We start from the raw sequence: 26067 nt of genomic DNA, 5'->3' as shown, positions 1-26067 counted from the left end.
CCCAGCTCGAGTCTCCGCCTGAGAGTCCAGACTCCCCCCACAAGAGTGTGGGTCCCCAGGGGCTCGCCTGGAACTGGGGTTCACTGCAGTCAGAACTGGGGCTCAGTGCAGTCAGGAGCCTCTGACTCCCTTCCACTAGGGAAAGATTGTGGCAACCTCCGCAGCCTTTGTGCGCACTGGCGCGTGTGTGCTTTCAGTCCTCCACCTTCCCCGGCTCCCAAGTCTCCGCCCAAGAGTCCAGACTCCCCCCACAAGAGCATGGGTCCCCAGGGGCTCGCCTGGAACTGGGGTTCACTGCAGTCAGAACTGGGGCTCAGTGCAGTCAGGATCCTCTGACTCCCTTCCACTAGGGAAAGCCTGTGGCAACCTCCGCAGCCTTTGTGCGCACTGGCCCGCGCGCGCCTTCAGACTTCTGCCTTTCCCAGCTCGAGTCTCCGCCCGAGAGTCCAGACTCCCCCCGTAAGAGCGTGGGTCCCCAGGGGCCCGCCCGGAACTGGGGTTCAGTGCAGTCAGAACTGGGGTTCAGTGCAGGCTTCCTTCCCCCTTCAGCCAGAGAAAGTCAGCCAGGCTCTCAGCCACCCTTCCTCTCTGTGCGCACAAAGACCCTTTGCCGTACCTCCAATTCTCTGTGAGCTTTTCTCTTTCCTTCTAGTTGTAGAATTTTCACTCAGCCAGCTTTCCTGTGGTTCTGGATGGTGTCCGTTCTGTCTTTTAGTTGTAGTTTTGAAATTGTTGTGCGAGGCAGCAGTTTAGGTGTTTACCTATGCCGCCATCTTGGTTTCTCTCTCATTAGGTAAGATTTTAAAATTCGTTGTACTATCTAGTAGTGCTGCTTTGCACAATACCTCATCCCAGTAACTTTTTTTTTCTTAGGGTTTTCATGATTATTCTTTGTTGCTCATGTATACCTCAGCCAGTGGATAAATGCCCCAGCTTCCCATTCCTCTGGTAGGATGATTCTAGGAAATCTTCCACTTCGTAGACAATTCCCAGTAAGATTGCACCCAGTTGCTTACACTGTTACTCTTCTCATTAACACCTGATTTGTTAGCTTTTTTTTTTTTATCATGTACTTTAAAATAGTTCCATATTTAGGATCATGTTCTTAATAAATACAGATTCAAAAATTTGAGTGATTGATTCAAATAACAAATATTTTTAAGACTATTGATCCTTATAAACTTGTTTTTCAAAAGCTTTGAATGTATGGGTACCTGTTTTGCTATATGTTTACCAGAATATTTTAATTGTTTTATTTTTCTATCAGGTATAAAAATTATTATTGTTAAATTTGACTTCCTTTGATTACTAGCAAAATTTAACATTTCCCTAGTTGTGTTTGGTGAATTATTTATTTTGGTCCTTTTTTTCTCTTAGCATTTGCAATATTTCAATTTTTTTTTTTTTTTGGTTATCTATTTGATTAGGTATTGTGCATACTTACCCTCTGGACTTTTTTCTAACTCAGTAGATTCTTTTCCCAGTAAAACACAGATAATTTTTTCCTAGTTAATAATTAGCAAACATTCTGCAGTGTGATCAAGTAACAATCAAATATGAGGTATGTGAGAAATAGGTTAAACAGGTTACTTTTTTACTAGTAGTGTCAAAGGATAATATAAAAACTTGATTTTCCTCAATCACATTACTTTCCTTTGTGAATGTGATTTCTAAAGAAATGAAACAGTTAAAACTTACCAGTTTTGTTATTTTCTTGTTCTTTTTGACTGAATGCCTAAACTTGCCCACAAAGCCTCAAGATGTTGGTAAGAAATTTACTTGTATATCAGCTAAGGAATGACTAAGTTGGGGTAATTTCTATTTTTTTAACCTGTATTCTTTCAACTTAATTTTTGTGTTCTTTTTCTCTCTCCCTTACCCCTGTTAGTTTGTATATACTGATTGGATATCCTGAACTATTCAAGATTTTGTATTTTGGTGATCATAGTACCCATTCTACAGACAGAATCCTAGTCTTAGGTTTAGTATAGAAAGTATTGCTGGGAGATATAATTTGGATTTGAAAATATTCATATTTCTCACAAATGTGGATAGTGTACAGTAACAGTGAACACTAGATTTGAGTTGGGATTTTTCTGGAACCTTCAGTTGTTCAACATATCTCCAACAGGGTAAAAAATACCTTTAAGGTATGCTGGACCCTGCTTCTTCCAACTATATAGTTTCTAAATCTCCCCAAACCTGTACATTCCCCTGCTCACAAACCTGGCCAAGGAGTGCCCTTTTGGAGGAAAGGGTGACTTTTATATTTCTTCTACCAAAAGGGAAAAATTTTGAACTTCATCTGACCAGAGGAGGTGTCTTGTTGTAATTTCTCTGGCCTGAAAGGAGTACCTTTTTGTAATTTGTACAGTTGCACTGTTTTGATTGCCACATAATGTACATAATGGCCTGAAGATGAGGATTGTGTCTTACTCAATTTGATAGCCCACAGTGCCTGCCAGTGACACCCAGTCACAAGGCTTGAACAAGAGTGATCATTCTTGAGTTTTTATTCTAATTTGCCCCTTGTAACAACTTGTTCAAAAATGCTATTGATTTTTGTCTCTGATATCTTATCTTTTGCACCTATGTTTTCCTTTGTATTTCCATTATCCTACTAAAATCAATGTCCTGTTGATTTCTCAATAAAAATCTCCTGGTGGTTTTGCTTTTTTTTTTTTGCATTTTCCTATGCACTCATTCACTCTTCTGTCCATCTATTTGGCATAGTTCTTGTCATTTTCTATTTATCAGGCGGTGTGGGAGATCCCAGCTGGTATTTCTTAGCATATAGAATAGAGAAATAATAGAATAGAGAAATGTTTATCATTTCAGATAAACATTTCAATGGCTCTTTATGGCTTCCAATTTAAGCCCAAACTCCCAGCTTTCTATGCAAGACCCCCATAGTCTGGACCCAGATCCTTTCTATTTTAGGTTCCATTCTTCTTCTTCTTTATTGCCCATGTTCTCATCAAAGTGGATTAATTGACTTTCCCTAAAAACATACCAAAATGTCTCACATTTTTGCTTTTACTCACATTATTCTACCCACACAGAAAGATGAGTCTCCTTATTTTTCTGTTAGCTGAAATATTGTACATTTTTTTCAGATTCAACTCATATGTCACTCCTCCCATAATCCATTTCTAGTTCCTCACCCAGGGATCATAAAGCATGCCTGTTAGATACTTACCCACCTTATTTTAGAATATCATATACATTTATTTTTATTTTTCAATTATAGTTTACACTCAATATCATTTTGTATTAGTTTCAGGTGTACAGTATAATGGGATTAAAAAGTACAAATTGGTAGTTACAAAATAGTTATGGGGATGTAAACTGCAGCATAGGGAAAATATTCAATAATATTGTAATAACTGTATCGTGTCAGATGGGTACTGGAAATATTGGGGGGAATGCTTTGTAAAGTATATGATTGTCTAACCAGTATGCTGCCATATACATTTTAAATTGCATTATACATAGTCATGTTCATGAGTTATTTGTACTGTGAGAGTACTTAGGAACCTGATGTCCAAAGGTGAGTCATCATTGGTTGCCTCATAATGTATAGCTCAATACTTTGTAAAAGTAAGGACTCTGTAAAACTAGTTGTTGTGGACAAATATAAATATGCTTGGATTATGCTCATTGGGAGGGAATTAATGAGCTAAGACTAGTCCAGAGATTACCTAAATAAGTATGTTTGGCTAGCCCTGTAAACCCTACTGACCAACAGCATGCCATGGCAGCACTTGTTTGACTCTATTGTAATATTACATCACCTATCAGTTTACCTTCACATTACTTTGATAGTCTTACATGATAAACACTTAACATAGAAGTGATGCTTGTATTTGACATGTGTGACTGGGTAGCCATCAATGGCAAATTTGGTCTGGTCAGTTTGAGATTAATTCAAAGTCAATTCAGTTTAATGAATGTATCTTGAACACACAATCAGCTGTGATTAAGATCCCATATTTGGTTCATATGACTTTTTTCTTCTTGTTAAATATACCAAAATATTTTCTACCATTAGTTCTCTCTTTTATACTTTGGGAATTTAAATAACCTATATAGTTATTGGGAAACTGTTAAAAATATCAGGATATTTCATAATTTTAATATCTTTGCTTTTCAGATGATTTTAATATTACCCAGAAATTTATAGAGGACAATGTTGGATATATGTGAGTTTCTCTAAAGTCTTTTTGATGATGATGGTGTTTATCATAATCTAATCTGATATATTCCAGAACTGTTAATGCTTCTTAAAAGTAATGTAATTAAATAAAAACCATATAAAAAAGTAAATATAGTATTAATCATAAAATTCAGAAGAGGTAATTGAATTGTCAAGAAGTTGTACAATTTGTAGCCTCACACTTTGATAATTTCCTGAGGTTAGTCAACAAGTGGATGTTCCTATGGGTTGGTTGGACATACATGGAAATTCTGCAGGTAATCATTGTGCACTCTGTGTGGACTGTTGCAGCACCATCATTTCATTTGCTCAATATGTTCAGGAGGCATCCTTTGAGGAAGTAGAAATGTTGGCAAAAGCCATGACGGAATACAGAGATCAATGCTTGGCCAACTTGAAACTCCCTCAGTGTTCAAAATTACCTGTAAGTAACTTGTTTCCATTTCATAAATAAACAAGATTATTTGTCAACACAGAATTTTTGGCTTGAAAATTTTAAAAGAAAGATACTATGTGCCCTCATTTTATTTTGACTGGTATTGAGGATAAGGCAGTTTCCTAGGAGAGATGCAATTCTGTATTATGATGCACAGGAGGACTTGATCCTGAGCTCGCAGTCCATGCTGTATACATAAAGTTACAGGGCAACCAGAGCCCGGCGAACTCACAGAAATATGGAGGTCCCCTCCTTTCCTGCCTCTCTCAATGTGTACTCTACCATCACACCCTCTTTTCCAGGCCTTTCCTGCACAAAATCACCATCTGCATCTCTAAAAAAGTATTACTAAACACCTCTACTAAATACTTTATCAATACACTCACACTCTGACCTCATCACCTTGGGAGAGGAGGAAAAACACTGTTATGCAAGGGATATATAAGCAGCAAAGGAAAAGTACGAGGTTAGAGAGCCTCAGGATAGGATAGAAAAAGTTTCCTGAAAGTTTGCTAAAGGGATGGTTGTCAAAGGTGTGGGTCAAGATCCTTAGCTGCTGATGTTGGGAAAATTGCAATATTTTCCTTAAAGGGTGATGCTCACTAATCATTGCATCATTTCAAAATGTTGAGAAACTATACACTGAATGAAAAATGTCTTTTTCTTCTCTGTTGTCCAGAATGATGTTTTACTAGAAGCAATATGTGCTATGGAGGGGGTAGCACAGAAGCACAACTTTTCACACTGCTGCAATAAGGTAGACTTTGAAAGAAGACTCTGTTTCTTCTACAATAAGAAAGCTGAAGCAGGATTTCTACCTCCTCTCCCTACTCTGGATCCTGAAGTGAAATGCCAGGCTTACAAAAATAACAGTGAATCTTTTCTAAGCAAGTAAGTTTAATAGAAAAATGATCTAATTGAAGAAATATCCTTAGGCTACAGAATATCTAATATCTATTTCAAAGGAATATAGTGTTGTTCATTGAGTGATTAATTCATTTGGTGTTTATTGTGTGTCAGATTCTGTGTTCAGTGTTGAGAATATAAACATAAGATATGAAACCTGCTTTCAAGATCCTTTCATTAATGATGTATATTTTCTAATGTGATAAGCCCTGGAACAGAAGTATGTGCATGGTGAAAAATTGCTAGTGGAGGAAATAATATTGCCATCCAAGGGAAGGTACAGCTTTTACTGAGAATAAAGATGAAATCAGTAACTGTTTTGCAAAAATCTGTTTTCAGTAGTACAGTAATTACAGGAACAGAGACTTTTTCTGTATACTCATTGAAACCTAAATCACAAGTGTGTTTGAACATAAGTGAATCTGATCCCTGAATCTCAGATGGAGTGTGTCTAGGTAGTTATTCTTTAAACATGGAAGGGAGAGATACCTACCATCTGGCAGCATAGGAAGGAAGGAAAGGCAATAGCCATATCTTAGTGTTCAGGATTATAACTGCAATCATCAATTTCATTTTAAAGTTGGAAATTCAATGATAAGACTGTAAAATACTTTTTTTGGAGACTAGATAACACTGCCTTATATTGAAGATTTCTCTAATGGGAAATCCTTCTTTCTTGTACTTTCATTTTCACACTTTGATCTCCTTGTCTTTTTCTGTCATTCCTTTCCCTTCTATTGTTCCCTCTCTATTTTATCATTCTTTCATTTTTTTCTTTTTCTATTTTTTCTTTTATAGCTATATCTATGAAGTTTCCAGAAGAAATCCCTTTGCTTTTACCCCTACACTTCTAATAGTCATGGCTCGTATTGAGGAGATGACTAAAACATGTTGTGAAGAACAAGACAAAGCTAACTGCTTTCGAATAAAGGTAGGGATTCCATTTATTTCATGGATAAGGATAAGGAGACACCCAACGCAGTAGATCTTTATTGAAAATTAAATTATAGCAAAAGAGTTGTTTACCATTTATAACCATTCTCTTCCTACTTTCACTGGTTTTCAACCCATTGACCACTTGCTCTGATCCAAAAGTCCTTATTTCCTGAGATCTTTGACAGACAATTACCCATTTCCAGTGTCTCTCTTCTGGCTTTGTCTTACTTGTAAATTGCAAGAAAGCCCTAGCTAATAACTATTCAGGGTAAAGTTTGACATTTTATCTCTATCCTTGGCAAGATTTCTCTTAGCTAACCCTAACATGGGTTCATCCCAGTAAAGATGAAGAAGCTCATAGCACACAGCATGACTCACCTTCCCACCAAGTGCAATGTAGTTATCAGAATGACTGGCCTCACCTTTCTAATGTGTCACAAATGAGTATTTCTTCTGCTATGTAAATTTATTACAATAAAAATCTCATAGATTTTTTTTTAATTTCTGAGCAAGTTTTGGAATAATTTGGTTGACATGTAGTTAAGCGATAAGAGAATTTTGCTCTTGCTTCAAAGGAATTTTCTTTTTCTTCTTCAGGCAGTACCTGTCATACAATACTTAAAAGCATTCTCTTCTTTTCAAAAAAATGTGTGTGGGGCATATTTGAAATTTGGACCGAAAGTCTTAAAATCTATGTGAGTGTTATTATACGTATCTTATTTCTACTTGTATTTTTTTGTCTGTGTCCCACTTTTGTTAAATTGTTGATGACTTTTTATTTATACTCTCCTTAGTTCCTCAGTCTATGTGGATAACTCAGAACCAGGATATTATGTCGGGATGAATAAAGACTTGGGAGGTGGGGAGAGCCCAGAAAGAGAGAGGGCTAGTTCTGAGATATTTCATGGTTTGTTGAGAATCTGAATTGGTCTGAGAGCTACCAATTAGAAACTAAAACCTCCAAGTGCTTTAATATGACATATCTACCTATCTTTGACCTTAATGACTAGAAGACTACTTTATATGGATACATTTTTATCTCAATTGCTTGCCCTAACCAATTAGTAATGGTGCTAGTGCAATGTTTTGAGAAAAATTCTGAGATTTCAAGTAGATTAGCAGGAGAGTGGTCTGTGATGGGTTACTTATGCTGACCATGGGCTCACATCTGCAAGTGGTGGTCCTAACAAAATGAGTTTTGCTGTAAAAATGATGGGAGAGAGCACATCTCTCTGGTCGTTTTATCCTCAGTCCTGATGTAGGACTCAACCATAAGCCTAGGACAGTGGTCGGCAAACTCATTAGTCAACAGAGCCAAATATCAACAGTACGATTGAAATTTCTTTTGAGAGCCAAATTTTTTAAACTTAAACTTCTTCTAATGCCACTTCTTCAAAATAGACTCGCCCAGGCCATGGTATTTTGTGGAAGAGCCACACTCAAGGGGCCAAAGAGCCGCATGTGGCTCGCAAGCCACGGTTTGCCGACCACTGGCCTAGGATTTTCAAACTTATCATGCAGGTCATGCAATGTATAAACAACTATTTGGTAAAGACTTCTGTGAAAAAACAAGGGTACCAATACTTTTTTTGCCGCTACTTATACTGTATCATCAAATAACTCCCTCTTGTTTTACTTGCTGTTCAAGATGTTTTAGTGATTTATCAATTCTCTTTCCAGATACATTGCTATACTTAGTCAAAAATTCCCCAAGATTGAATTTGAAGACCTTACCTCCATTCTAGAAGATGTTTCTTCTAAGTATGATGGATGCTGTGAAGGGGATGTTGTGCAGTGCATCCGTGACAGAGTAAATATTCTCTAAAACCAAGTAAAGATAGTGATTTTTACAGCCATTTTTTATCCTAAAGTTGCACTAATGTGTGGCTACTTTATCATAATGAAATGAGAATGTTAATATATTATTAAATAAAAAGATAAAATAAGTATAATAAAAAAGTAAAATGTAAAAATATATGCCCCCAAAAAACTTTTTTTAATACATGGGATTATTTTTCGATTATTCAGCAGATCCTATTTTATTTGGCTAAATGTGTTTGACATAAAAATTTATAAATATACTTGTGAACATTCATTAACACCAGATTGAAGTATTCTTTAATATTGCAAATTCTACCCTGACTAGGTGATGCAGTTGGTTGGAGCATAGCCCTATACACCAATTCCTGGTCAGAGCACATACCTAGGTTGCGGGTTTGATCTGATCAATGTTTCTCACAGCAATGTTTTGCTCTCTCTCATTAGCTACTTATTTTTATATTGTTTGTTTATGAGCATGTGGATTTTATAATAGTAAGTATAATGTACTGAATTAAGATATAATTGAAGATTTTTCTATGAAGTTTGGAGCTGAGACAAAGGGATCATATTATATCCTTAATATCTTCTTTGATGCCTTTATAGAGAAATCAGAGAAATTGAATTATAGTTCATTCAAAATAGAAATGAATTCCAGACAATAAGATATGTGTTGCCTCGAATGATAATGGCCTTAGGTGAGATGTGTGTATGTTTGCAAAGACTGGTTCTCTGGTTCTATGTAGTTTATGGAAAACATGATTTCAACCCCCATTCCACTTCTCACCTCAACCCAGAGCTGCGTCCCATTCTTCACCCTTAGTAAGCATCAGAAAAAGATTCTAGGCAGGAGGAAGAGCTTAAGCAAAGTCAGAGAGCTCTGGAATGGCCTGGTGTTTTCATGGAACTCAATGAAGTTCATGTGAACTGCAATAGAGAGTAGAAACAATGTGCAGCCTCATTCTGGAGAATCTGGAGGAGGAAGTAGGGGCCAGATCAGCTTGTAAAAAATTATCCAACTAATGTATAAATAAGATAACCTTGTCATCTCTCTTATTTCCACAGCTTTATGTGGAGATCAGAATTGGGATGAGGGACAGGGAGAGAGACTAGAGTAGGTTTTTCTATTTTGTACATTATTTGATGATTTGAACAGCTTCAAATTAATAGTATCCATCAGAAAAGGACAACAATGAGTAGAATGGTTTCTTGTTTCAGAAGTCTTCATCTGGTAGTTACTATAGTGGTTCATTTGTTTACCATTCTTTCTTTCACTTACAAAATGTTTATTGAGTTTCTAGTATGTGCTTGGCAATGTAGTTTTAGGCCACAAGGAAGAAATCTAGGATTATAGATATTAAAGTAACATATCTTGGGTGGCCCTCATTGAAGCACAGGTAAACTCTTATGGGAAAGAAGCAACATATAGAATTTAAAATGCCAATATACCAGAGAAGTAGGGGTAAAGTATTTAAGTGATTACTATTTAATAATAAATGTGAACTTATATAATAGAGTTTACTTTTCATAGTCATGTCATCTAAAATCTTGAGTAAAAAAGCTTGTTTTAATACGATACTTTATGTGTATTAAATTACACAAAATTTAAATAAATTATACCCATCAAAATGAAGCAATTTCAGATGCTATGCTCATGGTTGGCTTTGCATTTCATTATGAAGGAAAATCCAGCCCCAACAAAGTCGGGAAAATAAATTCATTTCTCATTCTTACAGAGCAACGTTATGAGCCATATTTGTTCAAAGCAAGATTCTATCTCTAGCAAAATTAAAGAGTGCTGTAGAAAGAAAATACCAGAGCGTGGCGAGTGCATAATTCACATGAATAAAGATGACAAGCCAAAGGATTTATCTCTAAAAGAAGAAACATTTACTGAAAATAAAAATGTGTGTGAAGAACGAAATGCTGACCAAGATACCTTCATGGCTAAGTAATGTAACTCCATATTGAAATTTATAAGGCAAACAGAAATTTATGATTTGACCTATTTTGGCTAATTTGGGTGGAAAGAATGGGCACCATTTAAATCATTGGGTATGATATAATTTTTAAAAATCATGGTTACAGATTATGGTATTTTCACAATTTTAAGAAAATGCCCCTGTGTTTTTATAGTGATGGCTAACATTTATCGAGTACTTAATATGTGCCAGACAATGGGCTAAATACTTTATATAGATTATCTATTTCAATTCTTATAAGGTCATGTAAAATAAATGATTCCCCCCATGTTTTCAGATGAGGTACAGAGAAGCTCAGTAACTTGCCCAAAGTTCACAGCTAAAAAAATGACAGAGTAAGAATTTGACTCCAGAAGGTTGTGGGCTTAACTGTCATGGGATGCCACCCCATCTGTTCAAGGCAAAACTAGTGGACTTGGAACCAAAGGGACAAGATATGAATCCTGATTGAGTCACTGGGACAAGTTAACCTTTCTGTGCTTTAATTCACCATCTATAAAATTCATGGAATATTCATTCATTCATTCAAAGTTTATTGATAATAAAATATAATTCAGGAGCTTTACTAGGTTTACTATGAAGTTTCTATATCTCCAGTAAGCTTTCATCAACAGGGAGTATAATGTGAGAAGAGACAGACATATAAATGAGTGCAAGAAATGTTCTTTTATTTCTTGCACTATATGCTAAGTAATGTGAGGGCAGAGAAGAAGAAAGTGGTCAATTGAACTTGGGGCTGCTGGAAAAGCTTGATCAGAAGGAAGTTCTTGAGGAAATTTTGGTAATCCAGGGGGTAGAGCATGGGTTGAAGTATAAAACCACTTGGTGTATATGTGTCTATGAATAGGGTATCTGCAGAGAGAGACAGGGTAGTAAGAAGTGAAAGGGGTCAGATCATGCAGGCATGCTAAGTAACGAGATGCCACTGAAGGATTTTCATTAAAGAATAAGGAAGGACAAAATCACTTTTGTTTTTTAGAAACTTCATCTGGAATGAATCCAAGTTTGGGGCTTAGGTGGTTGGGTATGTAGTTTTCAGATTCAACAAGATGGAAAGTATGGTGAAGAAGCAAGTTTTGGGAGTATGATAATATATTTGAATCTATGCACATTGACTGTGAGGTGCCTGTAGAATAATTAATTGGAACTGTCAAGAGAAAATTTTGCATGACGACCTGGAGCTCTGGAAGGAGGCCTGGACTGAAGATACAGGCTATTGAATAGTTAGCAAATTTTAAGTGTTTCTCACCTATTATCATATATATTTCAAAACAACCCCCTGAGGTGAAAATACTTTTATTATTCTCATTTTACAAGCAAGGAAACTGAAGCACAGAGGTTAAGTAACTTGCTTTAAAGTCACATAGCTAATATGCAGTAGAACCAGGATTCAAATGCAAGCAGTCTGACTCCAGACTCCTGTTGTTATAACCACTGTGATCTATTGCTTCTCACAAGTCATGGTGCCAAGTCAAATTAAAGTCAACCAAATCATAGATGTAATGCATTTCACTTGAGCCTGGCACAAGTGCTTACTAAAGGCAAGCAATTTTTATCATCATCATGATCTTCTTCTTCTTCAACATCGTCATCACTATTACAACACAGATAGTGTTTGAAGTGTAGGGAGAAATGATAGAGCAACAATGAGCATGTTAAGTCATAAATAGAGATTTAAAGTTCAGTCTTTCTGGGTGTGAATGTTTGACGCAAGACTTCAATGGATCTGCCAAGCTAGGGTAGGATTCTAAGGGTTTTTGTTTGCAACATTTTGGTGGTGTTTTTAGATGTAATTTTATTCTTGTGTAAAGGTCCATGACTTATGTCAGATATTAAAGGGAGCCCTAGTTCTCTGAAGGATAATCACCTCTGCTTTAGGGGATGGGAATATATGCTACAAATGGGACTGAGAAGGCTGATGGAGAAGGAGAGAAGATGTCAGAAAAACCAAGATGAATCAAGGCAGTCAAAGGCTGCAAAACAAAAGGGCTAAAAAATTGTTCCCTGGACTTTAAAAATTCTTGTGAGGTACAGCTCTCACAAAACATGGAAGACCATTATTATTATTACTAGAGGCCCGATGCACGAAATTCGTACACGGGGATGTGTGTTCCTCAGCCCAGCCTGCACCCTCTCCAATCTGGGATCCTACTGGGATCAGGCCTAAACGGGCAATCAGACACCCCTCTCACAATCCAGGACTGCTGGCTCCCAACTGCTCGCCTGCCTGCCTTCCTGATTGCCCCTCACCCCTTCTGCCTGACAGCTTGATCACCCCCTAACCACTCCCCTGACAGCCTGATTGATGCCTAACTGCTCCCCTGCCAGCCTGGTCACCCCTAACTGCCCTCCTCTGCAGGCCTGGGTCGCCCCCAACTCCCCTCCCTTGCAGGCCTGGTCCCTCCCAACTGCCGTCCCCTGCTGGCCATCTTGTGGTGGCCATCTTGTGTCCACATGGGGGCAGCCATCTTTGACCATATAGGAGCAGCCATCTTGTGTGTTGGAGTGATGGTCAATTTGTATATTACTCTTTTTCAGATAAGATTATTTAAATGTCACCTGAGGAGATTTTCCATTGATTTTTAGAGAGAGGGAAAGAGAGAGGGAAAGACAGAAAGAAATATTGATGTGAGAGAAACACATGAATTGGTTGCCTCCTGCACACACCCTGGCCAGGGCCTGGCCCAAGGAGGAGCTGGCAACCTAGGTACTTGTCCTTGACCAGAATTGAATCTGGGACTCTTCGGTCCACAGGCTGATTCTCTATCCAGTGAGCCAAACAGGCTAGGGCGGAAAGACCATTTTAATTTATTTTGAGTGGGTAATGTTTTCTCTAGGAGAAGATTGTAAATAGCACAGTAGAGTACTTAGAGAAGAGTTCTCTTGAGAAGAGTTTAAGAAGAGAGTTTTATAGTTTAAAAAAGAATGAAGTAGGTATCACATGGAAACTAGGTTCAAATTCTATTCTTGCATTAATAGCAAGGTGCTTAACTGGTCAGAGACTTAATTTCCTCAGCTATAAAATAGTACTTACCTTGAGGATTAAGTATATCTATAATATATTTAGTTGAAAATCTGAATGCATTTTCCAGCAGAATTTTACCCGATCTGTATTTTCTCAAATATTGGTGGTATGATATACTATTTCTGATGCTTTATTAATTAAATAATCTTAATAATTAATTCTAAATAGCTCTAACAATTCTATCCTCTAAGTAAAAGCATTGTTAGTTTAAATCATTATCTATAGAGAATTTAGGTAAAATGATCGCCTGTAGTTATATTGCCCTTTTAAATCACTCCCTGACCAAACCAGAGGAAGCATGGCATTGAGAGCAGACTTATATTAGATCTGACTAGACTAAAAGATAGCAGGATTTGGTGTTTTGCTCATTCTCTGAGTTCTAATATACAAGATATTTTACACATCACAGGTTTCTTTATGAATACTCAAGGAGACATCAAGAACTGTCTACACCAGAGCTTTTAAGAATTGCTAGAGTGTACGATGACCTCCTGAAAGAGTGTTGCAATGCAGAAAATCCTCCAGACTGTTACAGTAATGTGGTAGGTTCCATTCCGTGGGCCCAGAGGAATAAACAAAACCCACAAATCAAAACAACAAACACATAAAAATTGATATCAAAGTTTTAATTTAGTCTAGGGGGTACAAAATGTGATTGACCAATCTGAGTCCACTTCGAATTCAGTGCAAGGTGACCACTAGGAAGACCAAAATCATTGGGTTATGTATAATAGTTTGAACTATTAATCCTGTGTGTTGATGAACAAACTTCCCATTAAACATTTTGCATTTGTATTTTTATTTATGTACTCTGTATCTTATTGAATCATATTGAATATTTTTATGACTGTAAATGTAATAAATGATTACTAAAGAGAATTCAAAAAGGATCCATAAGTTACAAAGAAAAATATAAAAAACTTTCTGATTCTGTCACTAAGAAATAGCTATAATTAACATTTTCTTTCATCTTTTGAATTAAAATATTCTTACACAGGGTGGGGCAAAAGTATAGTTTATAGTTGTTCATATGGAAAAAATACAATAATTAATAAATAATAAGACAAGAATAATCTGTGTTTCATGCACTCAAACTTACTTTTGCCCACCCTGTATATGAGTGTGTTTCAAAATAAGATTAGAATAATATTTCTGATAGAATTTTTGGGTGTGTTTTTTATTTAGTGTTATAGAAAACTTTATGTCATTAAATGAAATTTAAAATTACTTTTCTTTAAACAGAGGTATACCATCATAATAATTTACTTAACTGCTTTTCTACTATGTTGGGCATTTTGGATGTTTAGTTATTAGGTTGTTTTTAATCTCATAAGCAAACCTGAAATATCTCTTTACTCATTTTTATTAATATTTATTATTAATTATTTTCTTAAAATAGATTATTGGAAGGGAAATTATTAGGTTAAATATGTAGACATAAAAATTTAATACAAATGACTTAGTTAATTTCTAGAAAGTTTTTACCAACATATAGTCCTACAAGAATACTTAAAAATGCTCATTTTACTCTCACCTTCACCAATGTTGCACATGAAAATGAACTTTACTAGATTTATATATAAAAAATAGTGAATATATTTTAAGCAAACCTTTGATTTTTTAAATGAAATTAAACTTTTCCCATATAATTTTAGCTATAGTAATTATGTTTTCTATAAACAATTTGTTCATGTTAGTTACCCATTTTTCTATTGAAATTCATGTTTTTAATATTAATTCATATATACTCTTTTTTATTATAAAAATTATTTGAAATTTATGATTTATTTCTCATTCATTTGATATATACTATTTTTGGTTTATTTAAAAAATTTATTCCACTTGCCGTAAAAGCCAGTTTGTATTCATTTATATTTGATCAATGAAGTAAGAAGACTTGAGTTTCGGTACAGCTCTACCACTGTCTCTAAGGAGGAGGTCTTTTTCTGATCCTTAAATGAATCATACTGTTATAATTTTTTTATTTTACATGGAGACACAATTTGTCCCACAGCATCTACCCACCCACTGGTGTATAGTTTTCTCTCTGGTGTTGACTTAGTAAGTGTCTAATTTTATGTCTCATGAGAGAGAGAGTTTATAAAGTATTTGAAGACAACTATTAGAGGTTCTAATTTCCAACATGAACTGATGACAAAGAAGGTATAAAATAAAGGTAAATGGGACTTAAGATACTCTTTAGCAGTACTTATTAGCTGGGTCATTCTGGGCAAGTCACTATTTCACAAGGCCAGTTTCCATTACGTAAAAACAGATTAACAACTGCTCTGTCTACTTCAAAGTGAGAATCGAATATAATCCTTGTCACCATGAGATTTGAATTATACTTTGTAAACTGGAAAGCTAAAAAAATGTACAAAATTATGACAAAAATGTGGACTTTCATATGTAAGCAAAAAAAGTATCTATAACTATAATTGATTGAGATACAAATTTTTACACACACATATAAAGAAAATTACCCTTGATTTAGTAAGTAATATAAGCTAATAGTTTGAAAATAGTATATAAATTTAAAAAGCTTTTGACAACTTGATGTGAAGTTTATGATTAAATTTTAGATAAAATATTCATAAACATAATCGTTCTTATTTTCAGGAAAGCAAATTCAATGAGACAACTGAGAAAAGCCTCAAAATAGTACAACGAGAATGTGAACATTTTCAGAATTTGGGGAAAGACGACTTGAAAAACCAGTAAGTTGTTTGCACAAGTTGGTTAACACTTGTGACCAAGATAAAATAAAGAAAGCCACCAAGTGTCAACATTTAAGTTCAGTCATTCAGTTATGGTGAATTCATAAACTCTGGGAAAGAATAAAACCACAAAACCAGGAATGTACATTGAGCTAGCATAGTAAGCTCTTATCAGGAAGGAGGCCAGAAATGAAAGAAATACAGGATTCTGGAGAAACTGATTCTATAATGCTTTAGTTTTTGTTTGGACTTGTCTTTCCTACTCTCAAGCCAGAATTTCTGGATTCTTCCACATTTGGAGGTGAGGGTGAGGTGAAGTAAACTTTAAGTGGTTACAATTTACCAAAGAAAAGATGGTTTGCCAGGATTTAAGCCCATCTTACTAAGTTTGTAGAAATAACTATGGATTTGCTTGAAGTTTTAATATTTATTTTCTAGTGTTCTGGTGAACATTCATGGATAATACGCAGTTTATTTTGGATTTTCTTAATTAATTACCATAGTAATCTAGTGTGTGTTGAAACCAAACATCTTCAAATCAAAACAAAACACTTAAAAATATATTTTTTTTGTTTAAAGTATTACATGTCTCCTTTTTTCCTGATTAACACCCCCCGGGCCACTCCCAACCCTGAGGGCAAGCTCCCACTGCCCCAGCATCTGTGTCCATTGGTCATGCTAATATGTATGCATACTTTGGAAACAGCCTAAGTGCCCATCAGCAGAAGAGTGGATTAAAAAACTGTGGTACATCTACATAATGGAATACTACCAGGCTGTAAAAAAGAAGAAACTTTTACCATTTGCAATAGCCTGGATGGAACTGGAGAGCATTATGCTAAGTGAAACAAGCCAGTCGGAGAAAGATAAATATCACATGATCTCACTCATATGTGGGGTATAATGATCACATAAACTGATGAACCAAAATGGATCCAGAGACAAGGTGGCACTGAGCAGACTGTCCAACCAAAATATGTTTTAACTATTCCTGCAATCTGGTTATTTGGGGGAAGTCACTCAGCCCAGTAACAATCTAAGTTTCTTTCATTTCAGTTTATCCTTTTCCACTTGTATTTATTAAAGTCTCCCTTTACAATATTTATTACCATGCAAGGGATTTCAAGGAGGATTTTACGTTCTAGCCAAGGTATTTGCTGCCAAGGAGCTCCTCATCTCACAGGTAAAACAGGAAGGGCAAAGGTTCCTGTTTCTGAGATTACTGTGAAATTAGAAGGAAGCCAAAATACAGAGATCTAGAAGGCAGGGTGCAGGAAAACAGGGTGAAGAGACAGTTCTCTACTTTTTTTTTAAGAGAGCTGAGGTTCACATTGTCCTTACTAGTGCATTGATTGTTTGTAGCCTAAAGTGTTGGGGTTTCAAGTAGTGAGACAAGGGGAAATGGGTATCTGTTTCGTTCAGAACCAAACAGACAAATGTTCTTTCAGTTACTTTATCAAATTCACAAAGATAGCCCCTCAGCTCTCCACTGACGAACTGACCTTTCTTGGCGAGGAAATGGTGACAGCTTTACTTACCTGCTGCACTCTGAGTGAAGAGTTTGCCTGCGTTGATAATTTGGTGAGCATGGCCCATGTACCTGACTATTCCTACAAAACAAAACTGATACCTATAGTCATAATGTCCCAAAAATGTATACACACTTTGAGTGATGATAAAATCAGTGTTTATTAACATAGTAGAGGCCTGGTGCACGAAATTCTTGCACTCAGGGCGGTGGGGGTTGTGGTCCCTCAGCCTGGCCTGTGTCCTCTCGCAGTCCAGGAGCCCTCAGGGGATGTCTGACTGCTGCAGAGCTGGGAGAGACTCCCGCCACCGCTGCTGCGCTCACCAGCCATGAGCCCGGCATCTGGCTGAGCAGCGCTCCCCCTGTGGGAGCACACTGATCACCAGGGGGCAGCCCTGCATTGAGCATCTGCCACCTGGTGGTCAGTGTGCGTCATAGCAACTGGTTGTTCCACAGTTCGGTTGATTTACATATTAGCCTTTTATTAGATAGGATAGCTCGTTTTCAAAATTTAAAAGTATCCACAGAAATGAATAATTTTTTTTGTCAATGTCAATTGTTTTTTAAAATTGATGACTGTTTTGGTCCAGGCACTGATGAAAACGCGCAACAATGGAATCACAAACATCAAGAATCATTGTGTTTGGTATTTGTACACCCTCAACTTGCCAATTGTTGCCAGTTTTGTAGCATAAACTTTACCTTTTATGTGTCCCCATAAAAAATGTCTTTTTTCAAAGCTTAGTCTGGCTTCACCCATTATTTCAAATCAGTTAAACTGGAAAAGGAGTGAAAATTAAGTAAGTTATCAGTTGTTATAGTGTGTCTGCATTTTTATACACACTGAATAATTATAAAGGCAGTATTTGTACTTCAATTGCATTTTCAAACTTCCAGTAGCATTTTAGGATTAATTTCCTTTGTTCAAAGCTTAGTCTGGCTGAAAAGAAGGAAATAGGTATTGAGCCATCAGCTATTAAAGAGTGTATACATGTTTTTGGGACACCTTGTATATGTCCTCATTGCTTTATAGCAATTATGTGTTTTCCTCTCTTCATTGTTTTCAACATTGTTAAGCAAGGAATGTCAAGTTTTCTTTTTGACTCACTGAATCAAAATCAAAGGAAGAAAAAGAGAATGTCTTAAATATTTTCTTGGAGTTCTCCAAATCATCTTTCTTACCTCTTATTTATATAGAAGTAATTTGTTGGGACAAATGTTTTAGGAATCACAATAATGTTTCAGAATGATAAAGGAAACCTTATAATTTTAAGCAATGTTACAAATTCTCTCTCTTGCCCACCAGGTCAGTCAGGGAATTGCTGTTTCCCTGCCCCTCTCAAACCCCCATTGCAAGTTGGGTGTTTTTTAGGGCTGGGTTGAACAGTACCCTGGGACATATCCCAGGAGAGATATAAATCTAAGGGCCATAGTGTTTGGCTGCCACTTTGATTTAGCTGTTTGCAACTAACAATCACAAATTTGTACATGTGATAACAAGAAATCAATCTCTAGGCATTTAAATTGCTATGGCTTGAAATGTTGTTATATGTAATGCCACTTAGGATCCCAGCTCCTACTTTTCTATGTACGTAATGTCATGTTATGAGTGCATGGGTTTTTCTGAGTAAAGTTAACAGTGAACGTATAATAATCTAATGATTCACTTAACCATATTTCAGAGCACCACTCAAGTTTTAAAGTCCTATCTGAGTTCCAACTTTCATTGGTACAGGTGGATTTAGTTATTGGAGAAATATGTGGAGTAAAGAATCGAACCATCAACCCTGCCGTGGACCACTGTTGTAAAACCAACTTTGCCTTCCGAAGGCCCTGCTTTGAGGCCCTAGAAGCCGATAAAACATATATGCCTCCATCTACCTCTCAAGGTTTATTCACGTTTCACACAGACTTGTGTCAGGCACATAAGGAGGAGCTCCAGAGAAAGAAAGACAGGTACTACCATTCTCTTCCACTCATCTTTTTCTGCAGCGGGAAGACACATCGTGTGTTAATGGGAAGGTTTATTGTAATGGATATGTGATTTCAGTATTACAGTCCTTTTCCTCCCATCAAATTGTCCTGTCTCTCTAACTCAGAAAAACACCAGAAAAATATTGATTGCATTGTTTAACGTTGAAACCTAGCTAGCCTTTTCCTTTGCTGTGGACATGGAGTTTCCAGCAGACTGTGAGTTGGGAAAGTGAATTAGGATACCCAGCAGAAAGGCTTATCTTATATAATAAAAGGCTAATATGCAAATCGACGGAACTGCAGAACAACCGGTTCCTATGATGCACACTGACCACCAGGGGGCAGACGCTCAACGCAGGAGCTGCCCCCTGGTAGTCAGTGTGCTCCCACAGGGGAGCACTGCTCAGCCAGAAGCCAGGCTCATGGGTGGCAAGCACAGCAGAGGTGGTGGGAGCCTCTCCGGCCTCCACAGCAGTGCTAAGGACCCCTTGGGGGATGTCCCACTGCTGGCTTAGGTGGCAGTCAGACATCCCCTGAGGGGTTCTGGACTGTGAGAGGGTGTAGACCGGGCTGAGGGACCCCCCCTCCACTGTGCATGAATGCCATGCACAGGGATTCTAGTAGGATTATAATGAATCAAATTTTCTTGAGAGAATGCCCTGAGAATCTCACTTAGTGTTTGAAAAAAGGAGAGGCCTAAAAGTGACAGGAATCTTACTTTTATTTTCTTAGGCAATACTATAAATGTCAAGAAATAAGACCTACTTTTTAGATTTAGGCAATGTCTGTATCAAGTGGAGTGGAAATAAATTTTCTAGGAAGATCAAATGTAGTCACATATTCTATAATACTGTGATAATGAAGACATAATATATGTTCACATTTTTTATACTATCTTGCTGTACATAACCCTATAAAGAATGTTACCATGGAAATCCGTCCCATAAGTTTAACAGAAAAATTTCAGGAGAACCTTTCAAAAGTGGGAATATTTTAACTTTTTATACTCATTCAAATTGAGACGCCTCACTTCCCAAGGTATATTATACTATAATAAGCAATTTGGAGAAGAGGAACTTAAGAAAGAAATTTTTAATTAATTCTATTTGACATCTTTGGGTCACAGGTTTCTTGTTAATTTAGTGAAGCTAAAGCCTGAACTTACAGATGAGGAGCTACGGTCATCGCTTACAGAGTTCACTAGCCTAGTGGACAAGTGCTGCAAAGTAGAGGGGCCCGAAGCCTGCTTCAATGAAGAGGTAGTTACAATTATTTTCCACTGAAATTCTACTGGTGTTCCTAGTCAAATAAAATGCAACGGGACTCCCCATAGGATTCTGACTCATCCCACAATGTCTCAGAGGCTGATATTTGAGGACATAGTTGCTACACAGCTACTATGCAACCTGTCACTGATAGGGTTTTTGGCACTGTCTCCTTGGTGACAACATGGTGTAAGAAAAGATGTTAGGAAAACCTGGGTTCAGATGCCACCAGTCTTAAACTGAACTGCAGTTCATCACCTGTAAATAAGGATGGTTGGCAATCATTGTCCCTGAATTATACCATTGGCCCTTTTCTGTTTTGAATCACCCCTTATTTTATATTTTATTTTTATTTATTTTTATTTTTTTGTTATCTTTGCAATTTATTTACTAATGAATTATAAGGCATACAGTTTTTAGCCTCTGTATTTTCATAAATAGTAATAATAATAGCAATAATGATAGCAATGATTATACATTGAATGAAATAAATTTTGTGGTGTGGAAAGTATTTTCCAATACAAAGTAAAATTAGCAATTCGACAATCATAACCCCTTATTTTAATAAAAAAATAGTCAAACTGACTTGGGAAGGAAATTAATCAACTTCACAGGCAAACGAGAAGGGCATTAGTATGTGAAGTCTTTCAGGGCATGGCTGTCTCACCTTCCTGACCTTGTCCCAACATCCCTAGGTCCAGAACAGATGTGTTTGAAGTGAGGAAGTGGGAGATAAGGGTAGCAGGGAATGAAGGAAGAGAGGACATGTGTCCTGCTTCTTCTCACTCCAGTGACCAGTCTGACGGACTCACTGTGGTGTCCAGGCATCCTCAGTACCTGTGAATGCAGCCCCAGTGATGGCTCCTTGGAAGTACCTCTTCACCGTTTTCCAACATTGTTTCTCACCGTTTCTTACCTAGCGACACCCACTCTACACCAGCCTTCCTCACAATTCACACACACACACACAGACTTTGTGCACAATCAGTACTTGTGCACACTCCCCGGCACACACACTCACCTGCGACTTTCATTACAGTTGAGAGCCCTCTGTGCTTGCATTGAGTGCTTAGTCTATGAGAAATTTATTTTGGAACAAATCATTAGGTTTTTAAAAAAGATGCTTAACATAATTAGAGGCATGAGTCAATATCTAGCATCTAACCAAGTGACTGTGTACCTGAGGCCACGTAAAGGGAGGGATAAATTCACTGGCAGTTCATAAAAGGTTTGGGGTGTCTGGACTCAAATTCATGTGAAGAAAGAGTGTTCACTGTCTCCCTGTACAATATGTGAATAGTTTAATTTTTATTTCCAAAATTCAAGGCAGCATGCTTCTCTAAATTTAAATAATGTCTTAAATTTTAATTCCTTTATTTATTTATTTACTTACTTACCTATTTATTTCTGTTTCCCCCCTCTTAGGGTCCAAAATTGGCAGCCAAAAACCAGGCTTCTTGAGAAACATAAAAAAACAACCAAGGTAACATTTCAATCAAATGCCAAATGTATTTGTAGCTTCTCTGGTTGTCCTGGCTTCCCCGCTCTCATGCTGCCAGGTCTATTTCTGGTTTATCCCACATGCCTTGTACTAACAGACCCTGATATTGGACCCGTGACGTTTCTCTGGGCGTCTACCACTCCTAATGGGCTGGCATTGCCGCCATGGAGCCGGCACTTCTTACTGTCCAAGCAGTTTTCTAAATAACCCAAAGGTACCCACTCCTCTGCCTCTGCTGTTGCACTCAGCTCTCTGGACCAGAAAGGGGAGGCAATTGAATGTCTGGATGTTGACAGAGAGAGGAGGGGTTGGGATGTCAGACAGGCCTCAGTCAACCTGTTCCAAGAGTCTTACTGCAGCATTTACATAAACAAAATCAATGCTTGTGATTTCAAAAAAATATATATAGATGTGCTTTCTTCTGCACTTTAGGTAATATTCATATACAAATTTCAGGAACAAATGTTGCATAGATATAGCAATGATGTTCAATGCCCAGGAAGAGAGACCTGACCACCATAGGGAGTAGGTTTGTATCTACTAGAGGCAGAACATAGTTACCATTAGCTATTTTTTATATACATGACTTTCCATCACCCAAGCTATAATATTTCATATTCTTTTGCTGCATAAGATACTATTTTTTCTTCCCAGGTTGTGGAGAAAAAAGAGGAAGACCAATTTACCCACTTTCAGCTGTCCTGGAATTTCATTTTCTGAGAAGAATATAGTAAAAAGAACATTTACCTAAAATGTTATTGTAACACAAAATATAGGGCTATTTCTCAAAGACTGATGTCATGTGTCAAACTGATAAAATTAAACAATCTAGATTCGTTTATTCTATCAGTATCTCTGGCTCACTGGCTAAATCTATTCCACAGATGGCAGGATTCAAAATAGGAAAGGTGTGGGCATAATCCTCACAGACCCCCTTCTTGCTGCTATTGGCAAGGAAAAGAGGAGTTGAGGCTCCCAGCATTGCTGCTGCTGCTACTACTACTATCACCAGCTGGTGCTTAATATTTTCCATTTACCAAACACTGTCCCTAGGTAGTTTTCATGCATTATCGCATTTAATCCTAACAACTCTATGCAGTATACATCATTTCTATTCTTATTTTACAAACTAGAGGCCTGGTGCATGAAATTCGTGGGGGGGTGTTCCTCAGCCCGGCCTGCACCCTCTCCAATCTGGGACCCCTCAAAGGATGTCCTACTGCCAGTTTACAGGGATCGGGCCTAAACCAGCAGTCGGACATCCCTCTCACAATCCGGGACTGCTGGCTCCAGCTGCTCACCTGCCTGCCTGCCTGTCTGATTGCCCCTAACCACTCTGCCTGCTGGCCTGCTCACCCCCAACTGCCCCCCCTGCCAGCCTGATCACCCCCAACTGCCCCCCCTGCTGGCCTGCTCACCCCCACTTTCCCTCCCCACTGGCCTGCTCACCCCCAATTGCCCCCCTGCTGTCCTGCTCACTCCAAACTGCCCCCCCCCGCTGTCCTGATCACCTCCAACTGACCCCCACTGATGGCCTGCTCACCCCCAGCTGGCCCCCCTGCTGCTCTGCTTACCCCCAACAGCCCCTGCCGTCCCATCCTGGCCTGATCACCCCCTGGCCACCCAAGGTCCCAGCCCCTCCTTTTTTCTTTTTCTTTTTCAGCGCCTCCTTGAGTGGAGGCCAGAGCCAGCCAGAGCGGGAAGCTTGGCTTCCTCCATTTCTGGGGCAACCCAAGCCTCCTGCTTGCTCCAGCTCCATGGCTGGCCACCATCTTGGTTGGGTTAATTTGCATACTTTCTCCTGATTGGCTGGTGGGCGTGGCTTGGCATAGAAGAGTGATTGTTAATTTGCATGTTTCTCTTTTATTAGTGTAGATAGGGAATCTCAGGCTTGGGGAGATAACTAATTTGTTCAGTGTCATATGACTCATAATAGGTAGAACCAAAGTTTGAGTCCTCTAATTCCAGAAGGATATTCTTAGCCACATACACACAACCTCTCAGGGATGGCCATGTTGTATGCCTTATAAAATCTGTTATTTAAAGAGAAGGAAGACTGGCAGTGACTCTTCTCTCCCTCCATTCCAAGCCAAAATTGCTGTGATGTTGGAGCTGTAAGTGTGTGGCAGTGATGTCTAAGCAGAGGGAGTGGTAGGAACTGGGAAGCCAGGAAATGAAGGTTGATCATTGGTGCAGGGTCTGACCATCCTTACCAGTCTCTTAACTTTCAAGGCTTTTAGTGTTTCAATGTCTGAAAGTGAAGATGATGATCACTTAATAAATAATACTTGAAAATACTCACAAAGTTCTTTTGGTATGGCATGTAGGCCATAATGTTTGGGATTCTTAGTCATTTATTCAACAAACTATAGGCCTGGTGCATGAAATTCGTGCACTGGGGGTTGTCCCTCAGCCCAGCCTGCACCCTCTCCAATCTGGAACCCTTTGGAGGATGTCCGACTGCCAGGTTAGGCCCAATACCAACTGGCAGTTGGACATCCCTCTCACAGTCTGGGACTGCTGGCTCCTAACTGCTTGCCTGCTGGCCCAATTGCCCCCAACTGCCCTCCCCTGCTGGCCTGGTAACCCCCAACTGCCCTCCCCTACTGGCCCAGTTGCTCCCAACTGCCCTCCCCTGCTGGCCTGGTTGGCCCCAACTGCCCTCCCCTGCCAGCCTGGTACCTCCTAACTTCCCTCCCCTGCTGGCCCGGTTGCCCCTAACTGCCCTCCCCTACTGGCCCAGTTGCTCCCAACTGCCCTCCCCTGCTGGCCTGGTTGGCCCCAACTGCCCTCCCCTGCCGGCCTGGTACCTCCTAACTGCCCTCCCTTGCTGGCCTGGTTGCCCTTAACTGCCCTCCTCTGCTGGCCTGGTCACCCCTAACTGCCCTCCCCTGCTGGCCTGGTAACCCCCAACTGCCCTCCCCTACTGGCCCAGTTGCTCCCAACTGCCCTCCCCTGCTGGCCTGGTTGGCCCCAACTGCCCTCCCCTGCCAGCCTGGTACCTCCTAACTTCCCTCCCCTGCTGGCCCGGTTGCCCCTAACTGCCCTCCCCTGCTGGCCTGGTTGCCCCTAACTGCCCTCCCTTGCAAGCCTGGTCCCCCCAACTGCCTTCCCTCCCCTGCAGGTCTGGTCATCCCCAACTGCCCTTCCCTGCTGGCCTGATCACCCACAACTACCTTCCCCTGCCAGCCATCTTGTGGTGGCCATCTTTGACCTCATGGGGGTGGCCATCTTGTGCAAGGGTGTGAAGGTCAATTTGCATATTACTTCTTTATTATATAGGATATTTATCAGAGTCTTATTGTGTGTCAGATATTGTGGATACAGATATGAGTCAACTAGACATGGTTCTTGTGTCTTGCTGGGCAGGGGAGAAGGACCATAAGTAAGCAATCACACATGTCATAGATTCAGGGCTGGGAAAAGGGCCCTGCTGTGGTGCACACTGCACAGACACTTAGTCTAAGCTGAAGATACAGGGTGAGAAGGAGGTGGGGAGTTTCAAATTCCTACTGCCATTAACCTGCTGCATACTAGTGGCTTCAGACAAGTTCTCTGCAACCTAGACCTCCATTGTTTTGTGTAGGATGGGAGAATAACCTCCATGTCACAAAGGCTTCAGAGAAACATATTAAACTACTGTACTACAAAGCACCCAATACAATGGCCAGCAGACGATAGGTATTCAGTTCATGAAGCTATTTTTTCCTTTTGCCATTTTTCTAAACACTCATTTACTAATGAGGATAACAAGAAAGGAAGT

At 38.7% G+C, this 26067-nt stretch overlaps 1 protein-coding gene across 2 annotated transcripts; it reads left to right on the top strand.

Moving 5' to 3' along the window:
• Positions 1 to 1567: 1567 nt before the first annotated feature.
• On the top strand, positions 1568 to 24606 carry AFM (afamin). Of its 2 annotated transcripts, XM_080677383.1 has the most exons (15): positions 1568 to 1766; positions 4154 to 4202; positions 4508 to 4640; positions 5332 to 5543; positions 6357 to 6489; positions 7092 to 7189; positions 8175 to 8304; positions 10049 to 10263; positions 13729 to 13861; positions 15939 to 16036; positions 17485 to 17617; positions 19300 to 19520; positions 20665 to 20797; positions 22229 to 22286; positions 22959 to 24606. In XM_080677383.1, exons 1-14 carry the CDS (start codon positions 1679 to 1681, stop codon positions 22262 to 22264), a joined length of 1812 nt encoding a protein of 603 aa, XP_080533509.1. In that variant the 5' UTR covers positions 1568 to 1678; the 3' UTR covers positions 22265 to 22286; positions 22959 to 24606. The 2 variants fall into 2 exon arrangements, with proteins under 2 accessions (XP_080533509.1, XP_080533510.1); XM_080677384.1 differs by lacking the exons at positions 17485 to 17617; positions 19300 to 19520 and having other exon boundaries at positions 1580 to 1766; positions 22959 to 23155.
• The last annotated feature ends 1461 nt before the right edge of the window (positions 24607 to 26067 follow it).

The sequence above is a fragment of the Plecotus auritus genome, assembly GCF_963455305.1.
Source record: "Plecotus auritus genome assembly, chromosome: 1".
Taxonomy (NCBI): domain Eukaryota; kingdom Metazoa; phylum Chordata; class Mammalia; order Chiroptera; family Vespertilionidae; genus Plecotus; species Plecotus auritus.
This window is presented reverse-complemented; position numbering and strand designations above follow the sequence as displayed.